At 42.6% G+C, this 13,192-nt stretch overlaps 1 protein-coding gene across 14 annotated transcripts in view; it reads left to right on the top strand.

Annotated features, from left to right (window-relative positions):
- The window catches only part of FAM169A (family with sequence similarity 169 member A), a 138,711-nt gene that overhangs the window by 101,367 nt on the left and 24,152 nt on the right, over nt 1-13,192 (top strand). For 7 of the 14 annotated variants that reach the window (XM_075932270.1, XM_075932269.1, XM_025185260.2 and 4 more), the window contains 3 exons: nt 3,230-3,376; nt 6,513-6,612; nt 8,454-8,539. In XM_075932270.1, the coding sequence (XP_075788385.1) occupies nt 3,230-3,376; nt 6,513-6,612; nt 8,454-8,539 (333 nt within the window). The remainder of the gene's footprint in view (nt 1-3,229; nt 3,377-6,512; nt 6,613-8,453; nt 8,540-13,192) is intronic. The other 7 variants (XM_075932275.1, XM_075932278.1, XM_006124277.4 and 4 more) reach the window with 1 other exon arrangement.

The following is a 13,192-nucleotide window of genomic DNA, read 5'->3' as shown; positions in this document are numbered from 1 at the left end:
TTGATGGGCTAAATGGTAAGAGCCACCAATTAATAAACTCATGGGGAATTTTCCCATGGGCTCAAAACTTAGTTACAAAAGAGAGGAAAGCCCATTTCTAACAGCACAGACATCATATTCACAGTGCCAAACCATAAAACAATAAAACCTAGTGGATTTATCTAAACTTTACCCTACTTACAGATGGTGAAGAGTCTTTTCTTGGAGAGAGACATGTTGTCTGTCCCCCTCAATATTGGAGAGCAAAACTGGCTCAGAGACAAAGGAGGGAAAAACCCCAAAATTCCTTTTTCTCAGTTTGAAATCCCTATCTGCATTTCTGTTGGCTGACTGCTACCTGGCTAGGTATAGTTAAATCCTTAGTCCCCAGGCTGCTGGCCATCCCTCATGACCATGACAGTAGCGCATTCAGATTTATGGATGATGAATAACAATAATGGTCAGGCTTTCCGCTGTTATCTACTATAATAGAGCTGTAAATACAGTTTTCTTACACAAACACTGTAAAGATCTGAGTTGGAAATTCATTAGCTGAATTGAGGAAAAATGTAGGAGGGAATACAATTGAGAAGTTAGCTTTTTTATTTTACATCATTTACTTCTGCTCTCCTTGTTGCTGAGTTGGGTACATGTTAAAAAAACTCAGAAACAGCAGGGATCAGGACTCATTAAATGGTAATCAGTTCTTGTTGATAGAAGACATTTTCTTTAAGGATGTGAAAGGAATGTTCTACCTATTATTAATATTTTCCTAAAACATGAACCAATTATTTTTTCATTTTTAGATGTAAACAATTATATTGCTTTGTTTTAGTTTTCACAATAGCTTAGCAATCAAAAAAATTCATTCAATAAGCCAGTTGTTGCTTCATGCTTTGTATTTTGATTTTGCCTTTTCCCCCGCTAAAAATGCCAAAAACAATAGCCTAGAAAGACTTACAGAAATAGTAGACTAACAGGAAATCTGTATGTTAATAGTTCAACCTCCTCCTTTATTGCAATGAAGGTTAGCTTTTGTCATTGTCTCTTAATCTCCTGAGTGAACTGCTCCCTTGTCCTCTGCTCCCTAATTCCACTAGACAGGGAAGGATGAAATTTAATGTGGAAGAGGTTGGGAAGTCAGAAAAAGACAGGAAGATTCCCAGGACAATCTTTATTCTTTGGGTTTTTTTGGCCCCATTGAAAGGACCTTTTGCTGTATTGTCAGTGTTGTCTTGTGTTGTAAAGGTTGTGAGAGTACCAATAAAGGAAATCAATCCCCTCACCTGAGATTCAGCTAATTAGGCACAGGTGGGGCTAAGCCCAATTCCTGTATGTGGTAGGATAACTTTTTGACAGTAACCATAGAGGTCTAGGCTGGCACATGTTTACTATCTTATTGCCATTAGTGCTTGTACTGGGGAGTAGGGAGGGAGTAGGGGATATTGAGCATTTGTGTGATATTGAGAGTATGGTGCATGTATTGGAGTGAATGGAGAGCAGAGGTATTACAGAGGCAATGGTGGGCACAGGCAACAAAGAAATCCAAGGAACATAGTAAATTTCAATACAGATCAAACCAATGGTCTGTCCTATTTTGTGTGTATAAATTATGTCTGTGTGCTACTTAAACCTGGAAACCCTAATTATAAGAAATGCCTGCTAAAAGATGCTGGATTTTGTTAATACAGTATTTGTGAATGTTGCAATGTAAGCGAGTGTAAATGAACGCATAAAACTATAATTCCTGTGATGCATGGACACTGAGATGTAGGTGTCAGCGCTCTCTCTGAGGGGGATCACAGTCTGTTTCATTTTTCTCTTCTTGTTTTTGAATTGTGGTAATGCTCAAAAACCCTTACCAGATTAAAGTCTCTCTGAGTTAGGCATAGTACAAATACACAGGAAGGTTGCAAGTCCTGGCTTGAAGAACAATATTAGACTGCCTGACACGTGGAAAAATTTGAAAGATAATTAGTATTTATTTAGGCAAAGGGTTTGCCATGAGTTCTTGGACAGAATCTTGGAGAGTCCTGGTGAGCACTCCTGGGTGAGTAGAGAAAGTAAGAAGGATTCTTTCCCCTCTCCCCCCTTTTCTTCTTCCCTTTTCTCTCTCATTCTCATCACTGATACTTAGAAATTCTTACTATAGGTGCTGTTACTGTCTTTCTATTGAACCAGCCCCTCTACATGCAGGTTTCCCACTGGCAAGGAGGCATGCTGCTGCCTATAGTGCTGATTTATCAGAGTTGAGGGACTAGTGGAAAAGTACAGGCAATGGCAATTTCAGGAAGAGAACTTCAAAATAAAACACACAGACCAGTGAAGTCAGTGAAGCAGCATGGTGAAAACAGGCAAGGAAACCTTCCCACGACCTGTGCTTGTCCTTCAGACCATGGACAGACATCTACATGGATCCATTGGGCAATCCTCTTCTCCCTATTTTTCCCCATACATAGGTGGGGACTAGGCATGTAAACAACTGGTCGAGTAGTTGACTACTCAGTAAGCCTTATTGGGTAGTTAAGTCACTACTTGACTAGTCGCTCCCCCCCCTTTGCTGCCCCTGTATCAGAGGCAGCAAGGTAGGGGAGCAGTAGGTGCTGGGTGCTGGGGGGAGTCAGCTTAAAAACCAATTCCCCCCCCCCAGCACTGTCTCTGGGGGTGGGGCAGAGGAGGTAGAAATGCAGTGTCTGGGACTGGGTGTGAGCCAGGACTCAACTGTCCCAGCTAGTTCCCAGTTCCAGACCACTGTGGTTCTGCCTTTTGAAATGCAGTAAGAGCCTTGTGACTCTGACTATATTTAAAAAGCAGAGCCTCAGTGAACTCCCTTATCGACCGATTGAGTAGTTGATGGAAATTCCATCAACTACTAAATTAGTTTATTATCCGCTATTTAACATCCCTAGATGGAACATACGCCTTGTTGTGTTGTAAAGCTGTAGACATGTGTGGAGAAGATTCTGTTCTTTCCAACGTCCATGCAGTACCTTCTGAAAAAATGGCGGGCACCACGTTGGGGACCACTGATCTACATGTTTTGTTAGCCTTTAAGGTGCTACTAGACTATTTGTTGTTTTTTAAGTTTGAAAGAGGCTGTCATTCATGCTCCTTGCTCCCAATAAAATTGTATGGCTTCTCTGTAGAGAAGTGCTAACTAATAAACTCATTCTAATTTTAATTTTAGTAGGACAAAATATCTGCAGGCAGATACTGTATAGTATATCTACAATAACATACTCATGTTCAGTTTTTTAGGGGGATGGCGTTCCCGGTGGACATGTTGGATAATTACACTCATGAAGATTTGGAGAATTCTGCAGAAGACTATATGTCTGATCTTCGATGTGGGGATCCAGAGAATCCAGAATTCTTGTCTCTTGCCAGCAACATCCAAGTAAGAACCAATAAATAAATCGGTTCAGATTGTCTCTTTATTTGCAATGAAATGTAGAGGAAAAAAAAAGGAAGGTAAATCCAGTCTATCTCGTGATTTTAATATTCTGATTTTAATATTCTGATGTTAATAAATTATTGCATTTTCTATATATTTTATCCATTTTAAACTGTATCTTTTTATTTTGGAACACTAAAAAACATGTTTTATATCACCTGGATGTTTGTGTAAACCACACAGATTATTGGTTGATGGATCTATATATATTGAACAACTCTTTTTAATTTTAAATCTCAACTGGTGAGTCAAGCAAACTCTTTGCTAGAATTTATCGCAGAAACGCACATGTTTAATTTATGCTAGCAGTTACTGCATCTAATTGGTTGCTTATGCCTCAGTCTGGCAAAGTGATCTGCTTGGATGTACCTTTACTCCTATAGGCAGTCCCATTGACTTCCAAAATGGTGTCTATATTGGATTACCAGTATTTGTCCTAAAACTTTTCCTGTTGCCATCAGAGCAGCTGTACTAATAAGAGACAAAACACTGGAATTTTATTGATCTGGCCCTCCTTGCCTTTAGCACATAGCTTGTCTTTGTGAAATAGTGGTCAAAATCGGGTCTGCCTATGCAGGCTCTCCCACTTGTATTACAATAATGTGACATTTTAACTAAAGAGTCTAGAATAAGTGAGGTCAGCGGGAGTAGGGCTCCACACTTGCAGATCCCTTTGCAGGAGCAGAGTGTCAGGCATTTTTCTCTAATCATGCTAAAAGCAGATGCTGTGTGTGTAAAATAAAAATTCTGAGCCATAACATACCATGATGTTAAAACTGTTTAATAAGCAAGCTAATCTTTCTCATAGTTTGAATGCCCAGTCATTTGTTCACCACACAAACAGTGCTAATATATACTTTATATAGGTATTTTCTAAAACAACATAATTAAATATTATAAATACTTGAATTTAAATAACTTCAGAATTCTTTTGATGAAGATATTGAACTCTTAAAACTAAGTGGTGCCAGTTTTCATATGTTGTTACCTTCATGCCACATTTCAGTGCTCAATTGAACATTTGGACACTGAAGTGCCTATTTTAGCACCAAAACTTGGGAAATACTGACCTGTTTTAAAGATGACCTGGCTTGCAAGGGAAGACCGTTTAGAATTGTGTATCAGGCATATCAAGTATTTTCTTTCTTGTTTCCTGGATGTCTTGACTTAGAAGAGTCTACAAAAGGTATTTGAGGTTTTCTTAGTCCTTAATTGAGGATGAGATGTTGAATCTTTAAGAAAGACAGCTTGTCTTCCAGTTGTTCATACAGATTTTGAGTCAAATGGCTATGAACATAAATAAAATAGCTTTCCCTCTCAGTAGAGATTCACTTCCTTGGGGTCAGATGATAATATTAGGGTGAGCTTTGTTCAGAGCAGGGCCTAATAGTAGAGAGAACAGATTGATGTACGAGCTATATGCTACTGTTCCCTGGCACAAGTTAGAGCAGCCAGAGATCACTCCATCATGCTCCTTGTCAGAGGCGTTGAAGGATATTAAGCAGTGGAATCCCCAGTTGGTTGCTTAGGGTATGTCTGTGTTGCACTAGAAATAAAATATATTTAGGGGCAGTGAATAACAGCTCCTGGGTTACTACATTGCTGAAACAGGAGTATAGATGTTGCCAATTGGGCTCTGAAAGCCATTCACCTTCCCCTAGGTTTCCGAGCCTAATACAGTAAAACTCCGATGGTCTGGCGCTCCTGTTGGTCCGGCACCATCAGGAACCCGGAAGTGCAAAGGGCAGCCGGACTATTGGAACTGCTCTGCCCCCAGCTTCCCCAATTCAGCCGCTGCTAAAACTGACCAGCAGCTGAATCGGGGAAGCCCGAGGCAGAGCTGTTATGCCCCGGCTTTCTGGAATCAGCTGCTGATCAGTTTCAGCAGCAGCTGACTTGGGTACACCTGGGACAGAGCAGCTGGGGCGCTGCCGGGTTGGTCTCGCAATGCCAAGGGTTGGTGCTACCAGACCAACCCGGCAGCGCCCCAGCTGCTCTGTCCCAGGCATCCTGATTCAGCTGCTGTTGAAACTGACCAGTGGCTGATTCCAGGAAGCAACTCTGCCTCAGGCTTCCTGGAGTCAGCCGCTGGTCAGTTTCAGCAGCGGCTGACTTGGGGACACCTGGGGTAGAGCAGCTGGAGTGCTGCCGGGTTGGTCCAGTAGCGCCACTCCTCGGTGCTGTGGGACCAACCCGGCAGCCCCCGAGCTGCTCTGCCCCAGGCGTCCTGATTCAGCCGCTGCTGAAACTGACCAGCGGCTGACTCCAGGATGCCGAGGGCAGAGCAGCTCTGCCTCCGGCTTCCTGGAGTCAGCCGCTGATCAGTATCAGTAGCAGCTGACTTGGGGACACCTGGGGCAGAGAAGCTGGGGTGCTGCCGGGTTGGTCCAGTAGCGCCGAGGAGCAGCGCTGCGGGACCAACCGGCAGCGCCTCAGCTGCTCTGCCCCAGGCATCCCCAAGAGCAGCTGGGGTGCTGCCGGGTTGGTCTCGCCGCACCAAGGGTCGGCACTACCGGACCAACCCGGCAGCACTCCAGCTGCTCTGCTGCAGGCGTCCCGATTCAGCCGCTGCTGAAACTGACCAGTAGCAGCTGAATCAGGGCCACCTGGGGCAGAGCCGGACTATCGGAAGGGGGTGCTATGAGGGGTCTGGGGTGGCATACCCTCACCCCACCACAGACCCCTTATAGCCCCCCCTTCCGATAGTCCGGCATATCTGATAATCCGGCACCCCCTGGGTCCTAAAGGTGCCGGATTATCAGAAGTTTACTGTATTCAGCCTGAATGGCAATATCTACTCTGCTGTTATTAGTGCCATTGTGCGAGCCTAAGTCGATAGGACTGGGCTGTAGGACTTGCTCCCTTGGGATGGTAGGGTTTTTTTCCCCTCCAAAGGCTGGCCTTTTGAATTTGAGGAAATTGGTAGTTTTGTTTGTTTTTTTGTTTTGTTCTGGTCTGGTTTTGCAGGTCACCTTTAAGCATGTTTGAAAACAGTTTCCTTGTCATCTTTAGCATGTTCTATATATTTTACTAATGCTATAGCAAGAGTCCATTGAACCATTCTAAACTCTTGTTTCAGATTCCTATTAGCTTGTCAACCGTAGGCTTCGTTCCTCTTTATGGTGGAGATCAGACTCACAAAGTTCTTGCTTTATTTGCACCTGAGGACTCGCTCACAGGTTTCATTTTAAAATTCTAATCTAAATGTTGTAACATTTTGCTTCTGTGACAAATACATTTAACCAATCATTTACTCATTCCATTCTAGCTTGCAATGACTAATTACCTTTTTCAGCTTGAATGCAGTGTCCATTACCTTCACTTTCATATTATTGTTAATTTCTGTTGTAGATTCTTATCCACATTTTAAATAAGTGTGAAATTATTGTACTGATCAGAGCAGAACCAGCTAGATTAACTTTGGAAGAAATGTAGCAAATGAAAGGTAGAGATTTGATGATTTAATGTTCAAAGGCAACATGTACTTTGTCTTAAAAAAGCTTGAGAGGAGAGAATTTGATACTCAGCCTGTCTTCCTCTGTCTATCCAAATTGAGGCTACTACATTGGTTTTCCTTTTTTGTCAAGCAGGAATTGAGTTCCTCTACAGATCTACCAATCCAGGCCCCTTCTAGCGTACTGCATGAAGTTCCGACTCATTACCTTTGCCTTCAAGACTAGGGATGTTAAGGACTAGTTGACTATCCGATAAGCAAATAGGACTAGTCAATTCCCCTCCCCCCGGCTGCCTCTATGAGATAGTGGCAGCAAAGTGGGGGAAGAGGTACTTCAAGTGGCAGCACCACACAGCTGAGCCGCAGCTCAGCTATGCGGCATTGCCCCTTTAAAATGCTGAAAGGGCTGTGGAGTCTGGGGTCAGCTGGGAACTCCCCAGCTAACCCCGGGTTCCGCACAGTATTTCCCCAGAACTCGGGTTCTGGGGAAATGCCACGTGGATCCCGGGAGCCCCCCAGCTGACCCCGGGCTCCATGGCTGCCCCTTTGAAACGCAGAGGTGGTGTTTCTAAGGGGAAGCTACAGCGCAGCCTGGAGCCCAGGGTCAGTGGGGACTCTGAGTCCTCTGCTGACCCTGGGCTCCATGATTTTGAAATGCACAAGAACCCCCATTGTGGACTCTGGTACATTTCAAAGCAGGCACCAGCATGTAGCCCGAAGTCACAGGTACTTTCCATTGGCCCCGGGCTGTATGCGGAGTTCCACATTCCTCCTTTGAAATGTACAAAGCTATGGAGAAATTCCATTGACTACTCAACTAAGCAATTAACCACAATTTAACATCCCTATTCAAGATCTTGTGTAACTCAGCTGCAGCTGCCTTTTCTTGTGGCATTTACCTTCCAGTGTTCCACTATGACAACCTCAGTGCTATTCTTATCTCCTTCTCTAGTTCTGTCTCTGAATTTGTCCGTGCTACCTTTAAGTACAGAATATCTCCCTCATGCTGATCACCGTCCTATCACCCTCTCCACTTTCATCTCCCTTTTTGAGATTCACTCTTTCTGTCATGACCACAATAGAATAATTAAACAAACAAACAAACAAACAGCTCTTCTATTATTTCTCTGGGTCCCAAGCATATTCCAGAAACAGCAAGTGGGGGGAACGAGAACTGGTGCCCCATGGGGGGCCAGCTCCTGTGGAAACACCTGCTCTCCCACTCCTCTGCTTCCCACAGAGGCAGCAGCACGGGAGTGGGAGGCAGGTGGAAGCTGGTGCTTGAGGGGGGCCACCTACTCTCCTTCCCGTGTTGCTGCCTCTGATAGAGAGGCAGCAGTGGGGGGCTCTCTGTGGAGCCACCTGCCCCCCCCCCATGCTGCTGCTTCTCCCTAATCTGCACTAAAAGCAAATAATTGAATTAATAATGCTTCTTACTGTATCTTAAAAGATGTCTATTATGATTTGGTAACTAGAGTTGTATAACTAATAACTTTAAAGACTTATCTTAAGTTGTAAAATGTCAAGACACACTAATTTTTTTATATCCATCTTTTTCCTTTCAAGCTATAGCCCTGTATCTTGCTGACCAATGGTGGGCCATCAATGATATTGTGAGAACATCTATCCCTTCTAGAGAAGGGCTTCATCAGGTAAAGCGCTCCAGAATTGTATCTTACCTGTTTTTCTCTTGTAAGGTCAAATTTATATATAATTTTAATAGGGATAGCTCATGATCTGAGATGTGTTGCACATTTTGATTTGATTTGGAAGTGAATCTAATAGTGCAAAGAAATGGGTGGACCATCTCGCATAGCGGGAACATCAGCAGAAATTGAGACAGTTGTGCTCTTTCATGTCTTAGTTTTCTATTTAGCTGAATTCTTCAAAACAGCATTGCTCTTGTGAAGCAGTCTCTCGTGAAAGATACTTTACCGTTAATGGTTTAAGGGCTACCTTCTGAGACCCATACTGTCTGAGTGCCTCGCAGTTTGACACATCATGCGAGTTGTGTATGGTACTACTGGAAAAGCTTGTTGGCTGTGCTTCTTTCTTTCTTTCTTTCTTTCTTTCTTTCTTTCTTTCTTTCTTTCTTTCTTTCTTTCTTTCTTTCTTTCTTTCTTTCTTTCTTTCTTTCTTTCTTTCTTTCTTTCTTTCTTTCTTTCTTTCTTTCTTTCTTTCTTTCTTTCTTTCTTTCTTTCTTTCTTTCTTTCTTTCTTTCTTTCTTTCTTTCTTTCTTTCTTAAGTTCATTGTCAATTGCTAAGAGTATCTTTCTGATGGACAAGGCTGGATATGAGTTCAGAATATTTCAGCATTCCTGCCACCACAGGCCTCTTTGGTGCCCCCATGTCCAGTAGAATCGATGCAGTGTTGTTTGCTTAATTTGTTTAAATAGATTTTGAGTGCAGCTCCCTGCTTCTGCATTTCTTTCAGTGTGAAGTATAATTGCAGTGTGTGTGAAGAAATGAAGAAAACTTGGTTAGAGCACAAGGGGGAGTGGAATTCCTTGTTTCCCAGCACAGAAAATCTTGATAATAACTAGCTGCACCACCTCCCAAAATCTGCCAGTGTTACACTTGCAGACGAGAGACCATTATAAAATTGGAGTTTCATTAAAATTAGTATTACAAACAAAACTGTTTGCATATGCCCCATTTCAGTTCTTTGAGAGCACACACAACTTTTGAAAGCTGTATTCCCATTCCTTGTAAATATAATATTGTCCCAGTATTTCTATTAACAATATTTAAAATACAGTTCATCCACTTGACTTATGATCTTGTGGATGACTTCTAATAATAGTCATTCTCAAGTGATTCTTTGAATCATGCCTTTGTCACCATCAGTTCTGGTACTGATTATGGAAGCTTCTGGAGCTTTCTTCAGTTGATTTCACATTAAGAAGAATTTTTTTGCAGCAATTTTAGTTTCACTATTCTACAGAATAGTCAGTTCTAAACATGTTAGCACCCCAAAGACACTAGTACCTTATGAAATAATATTTTTTATATGGTCAGTGGTCTAATGATGTAACTCCAAGTTTTTCTTTGAGTGATAGTCTCTGTATGGGTTCCTTATGTTGAATTCGCATGCGTACCATGTGCCTGAGTGTGCAGTTTTTTGCAAGCTGTGTCTATTGCTCTTTTTGTGCTCCAAGCCAGGAACATAAAAAGTGTGGTGAGTCAGTGCCTCTTCAGATCCTTTTTACCACCTCATGGCCAGAGTCAGAATCTTCAGTATCCTCTTTCCTGTTGTTGTTGTTGTTGTTGTTTACTGCATCATTGTGGGAAGATATTATATATAGTTATTTTAGTAGTCTTTATACTCTATTATCTACTGTATATTTGAGTGAGTCTGTCTATTCAAGAACTCCTCTTAAATGGTAAGAGCTAGGACCACCATATCTGGTATGCAGCTTCCTCTTACCATAACTTAAAGCAAGGTCAGGGTTTGGGTGTGCCAGCAAAATAGGACGTGCCTGGAATGGGATTGCTTCTCATAAAATCATGCAGAAGAGACAGAATCACCAGGAAGGTAAAAGGGGCTGGCTAGGGGTGTGTCCCCCTCCCCCAGCCCTGAGCCTCCCATACCCAGCTGTCCTTTTGGGAAGGTGGTCAGAGGCTGAAGCTCCTCTCCTCCACAATTTGTGCAGGGATGCAGCTGGCTGTTCCCCTTTGTCAGGGGGTGAGAGGAAGTGCACAGTTTGCTGCATCTCTCACTCTGTCTGGGGAGTACAGGGGGCAGATGAACTTGGACGTGCCCCAGCCCAGAGACATGCTCCCCTCTGCCAGCTGGAGCTGCAGCAGCCATGGAGAGGCGCTTCTCACCTGGCCCTTAGCTGCTACAGTGAAAGGGGGCTAGGTGAGCCCTCTTTCCCCAGGGCAGCCTTCATACTTAACTTCTTATCTCCAGCCCCACCCCAGAGCAATGATTTAAATCCATGGTGTCCAGCATGCTAGCCACTAGCTACATGTAGCTATTTGGCATATAGAATGTGGCTAGTTCGCTATAGCACATTTCAGAACTGGTTGGACACTATGGATTTAAATGAAGAAACACAAAAATTAAGTTAAGGATCTGAGCAACACTGGGTAAATCTTCTTGTTGTCTATATAGTATAGCTAGATAGTATTTTTCCCCATTTTCTTCCCAGCCAAGGCCTTTTTCCTCTTGAAAAGTTTGAGATTATGTCCACAGCCTTGAGGTTCAAAAACTTTCTGCCCTCCTTTTTGGTGAGTTATGAACATCTACACTGCCTCTACAGCCTGGGTGAAACTCATAGTTTTGCCATGTGTGGTGTCTACTGCTCTTTTCCTCCCAGAAGTCATGAGTGTCTAGAACTGAGACTCAAAAAAGACTCATGGAGGAGACCTGGGCCACCCTTTGTTGATCAGTCTCCTCAAGTGGGCATCACCCCTCGGAGCATAAGAATGGCCATACTAGATCACATTAGACCAGGTTCATCTAGCTCAGTATCCTATCTTCTGCCAATGCCAGGTGTCCCAGAAAGTACAAATGGAACAGAAAATCATCAAGTGGTCCATCCATTGTCTCCCATTCTCAGCCCCAACAGAACAGGAGCTAGGAATGCCATCGATGGACCTATCCTCCATGAATATATCTAGTTATTTTTTAACCCTATTATAGTCTTGGCCTTCATACCATCCTCTGGTGCAGAATTCCACATGTTAACTGAAGAAATATTTCCTTTTGTTTGTGTTAAACCTGTTGCTTATTAATTTCATTTGTTGACTCCTAGTTTTTGTGGTATGGAAAGGGATAAGTAACTTTTCCCTATTTGTTTTCTCCATGCTATCGAATTATATTATGGTCATTGTTGCCAAACAGTCTTGCTATACTCTTGGATCAGATCCTGTGCTCCATTTTAGGACTAAATCATGAATTGCCTCTTTTTTGGGTTCCAGGATCAGCTGCTCCAAGAAGCAGTCATTTAAGGTGTCAAGAAATTTTATCTCTGCAGCCCATCTTGAGGTGATATGTACTTAGTGAACATTGGAGTAATTTTTTAAAAAATTTAATAGCTTCTCTAATCTCCTGGAGCATTTCATATTCACTAGGACTATCCTGGTCAGGTGATCAGTAATGAATCCCTACTGCTATATTCTTATTATTAGAACATGGAATTACTATCCATAGAGATTTTGTGGTACAGTTTAGTTATTTTAATATTTTTGCTAATCTAATTCTAGCATTACATAGTTACTAAAAGACACAACATAGTTTGCAGTGCAGACAAGAGGCATAACTTAATTTGTAATGCTAACAAGAAGCAAGACCTGACAGCAAACAGTGTTTAACTATGAGAGGCAGGAGAAAATTATATAGGACTTACTTATCTTTATACTTGTATTCTTATAGCAACATTAAAATACTACATTTTGGCTAACTTGGACTGGCAGCCCCAGTGTTTTGCTGTAAGTGGTTGCCCCATGAATTGGGGGTTGGTAGCAGGCAGCCCAGATGTGCCTACTTTTAAGATACAAGTACTGAATTGTGCCTATATTGAGGGTTTTTTTAAATCTCTGCTGCCTGATTGGTTGCTTCCAGTTTTATGTGGTGGAAACTGGTCAGTTCATAACTCTGGTGTTAGTATCTTTTGACGTTTTAAAATAATTATAATAAGTTTTTGGAAATAAGGGCAACCTCCCAAAGAAGCCTGCTTCTAGGCCTCAGTGGATAAGGGCAGATTGATGGCCAAAACTTCTCACCAAGTCACAGTGGATGTGACAGATACTGCACCTAGATTCTAGAAGGATGCAGAGTGCCTTACAAGATCTGCCCCCTCAGCATTTTCAATCAATTTCTTGAGAAGATGGAAGAATCTCTTCACTCCCTTAAAGACTCCAGGACAAGACTTTGCTTATTAGGCATGTACACCCCTTCCCTAAGAGAAAACACCACAGACAGGGGTATAGGGCAAGAATGCCTCTTCAGCCATTTTACCACGACCATACAGGAAAGACAGGGTTCATAAACCCAGGCACATAGTTGGGTTAATAGCTTCTCTAATCTCCTGGAGCATTTCATATTCACTAGCACTATCCTGGTCAGGTGGTCCGTAATGATATCGTTGGCATTAATAATTTACTCATTACAGGAGGATTCATGAGTCTTGACATGGAAGATACATCTTTTCACATAGACATTCATGCCATTGGGGGGGGTGGGGGGGGCACATGGCCCTTTAGAACGTCCTTACATGTTGACCATGATCCTTGGTACCATCATCTCTCTCTTTTGACAGTAGTGCCTCCAGTAAGGCTCCTTCATGCTGCCTCTGTCC

This window comes from Pelodiscus sinensis, chromosome 6 (assembly GCF_049634645.1).
Source record: "Pelodiscus sinensis isolate JC-2024 chromosome 6, ASM4963464v1, whole genome shotgun sequence".
NCBI classification, from domain to species: domain Eukaryota; kingdom Metazoa; phylum Chordata; order Testudines; family Trionychidae; genus Pelodiscus; species Pelodiscus sinensis.
This window is presented reverse-complemented; position numbering and strand designations above follow the sequence as displayed.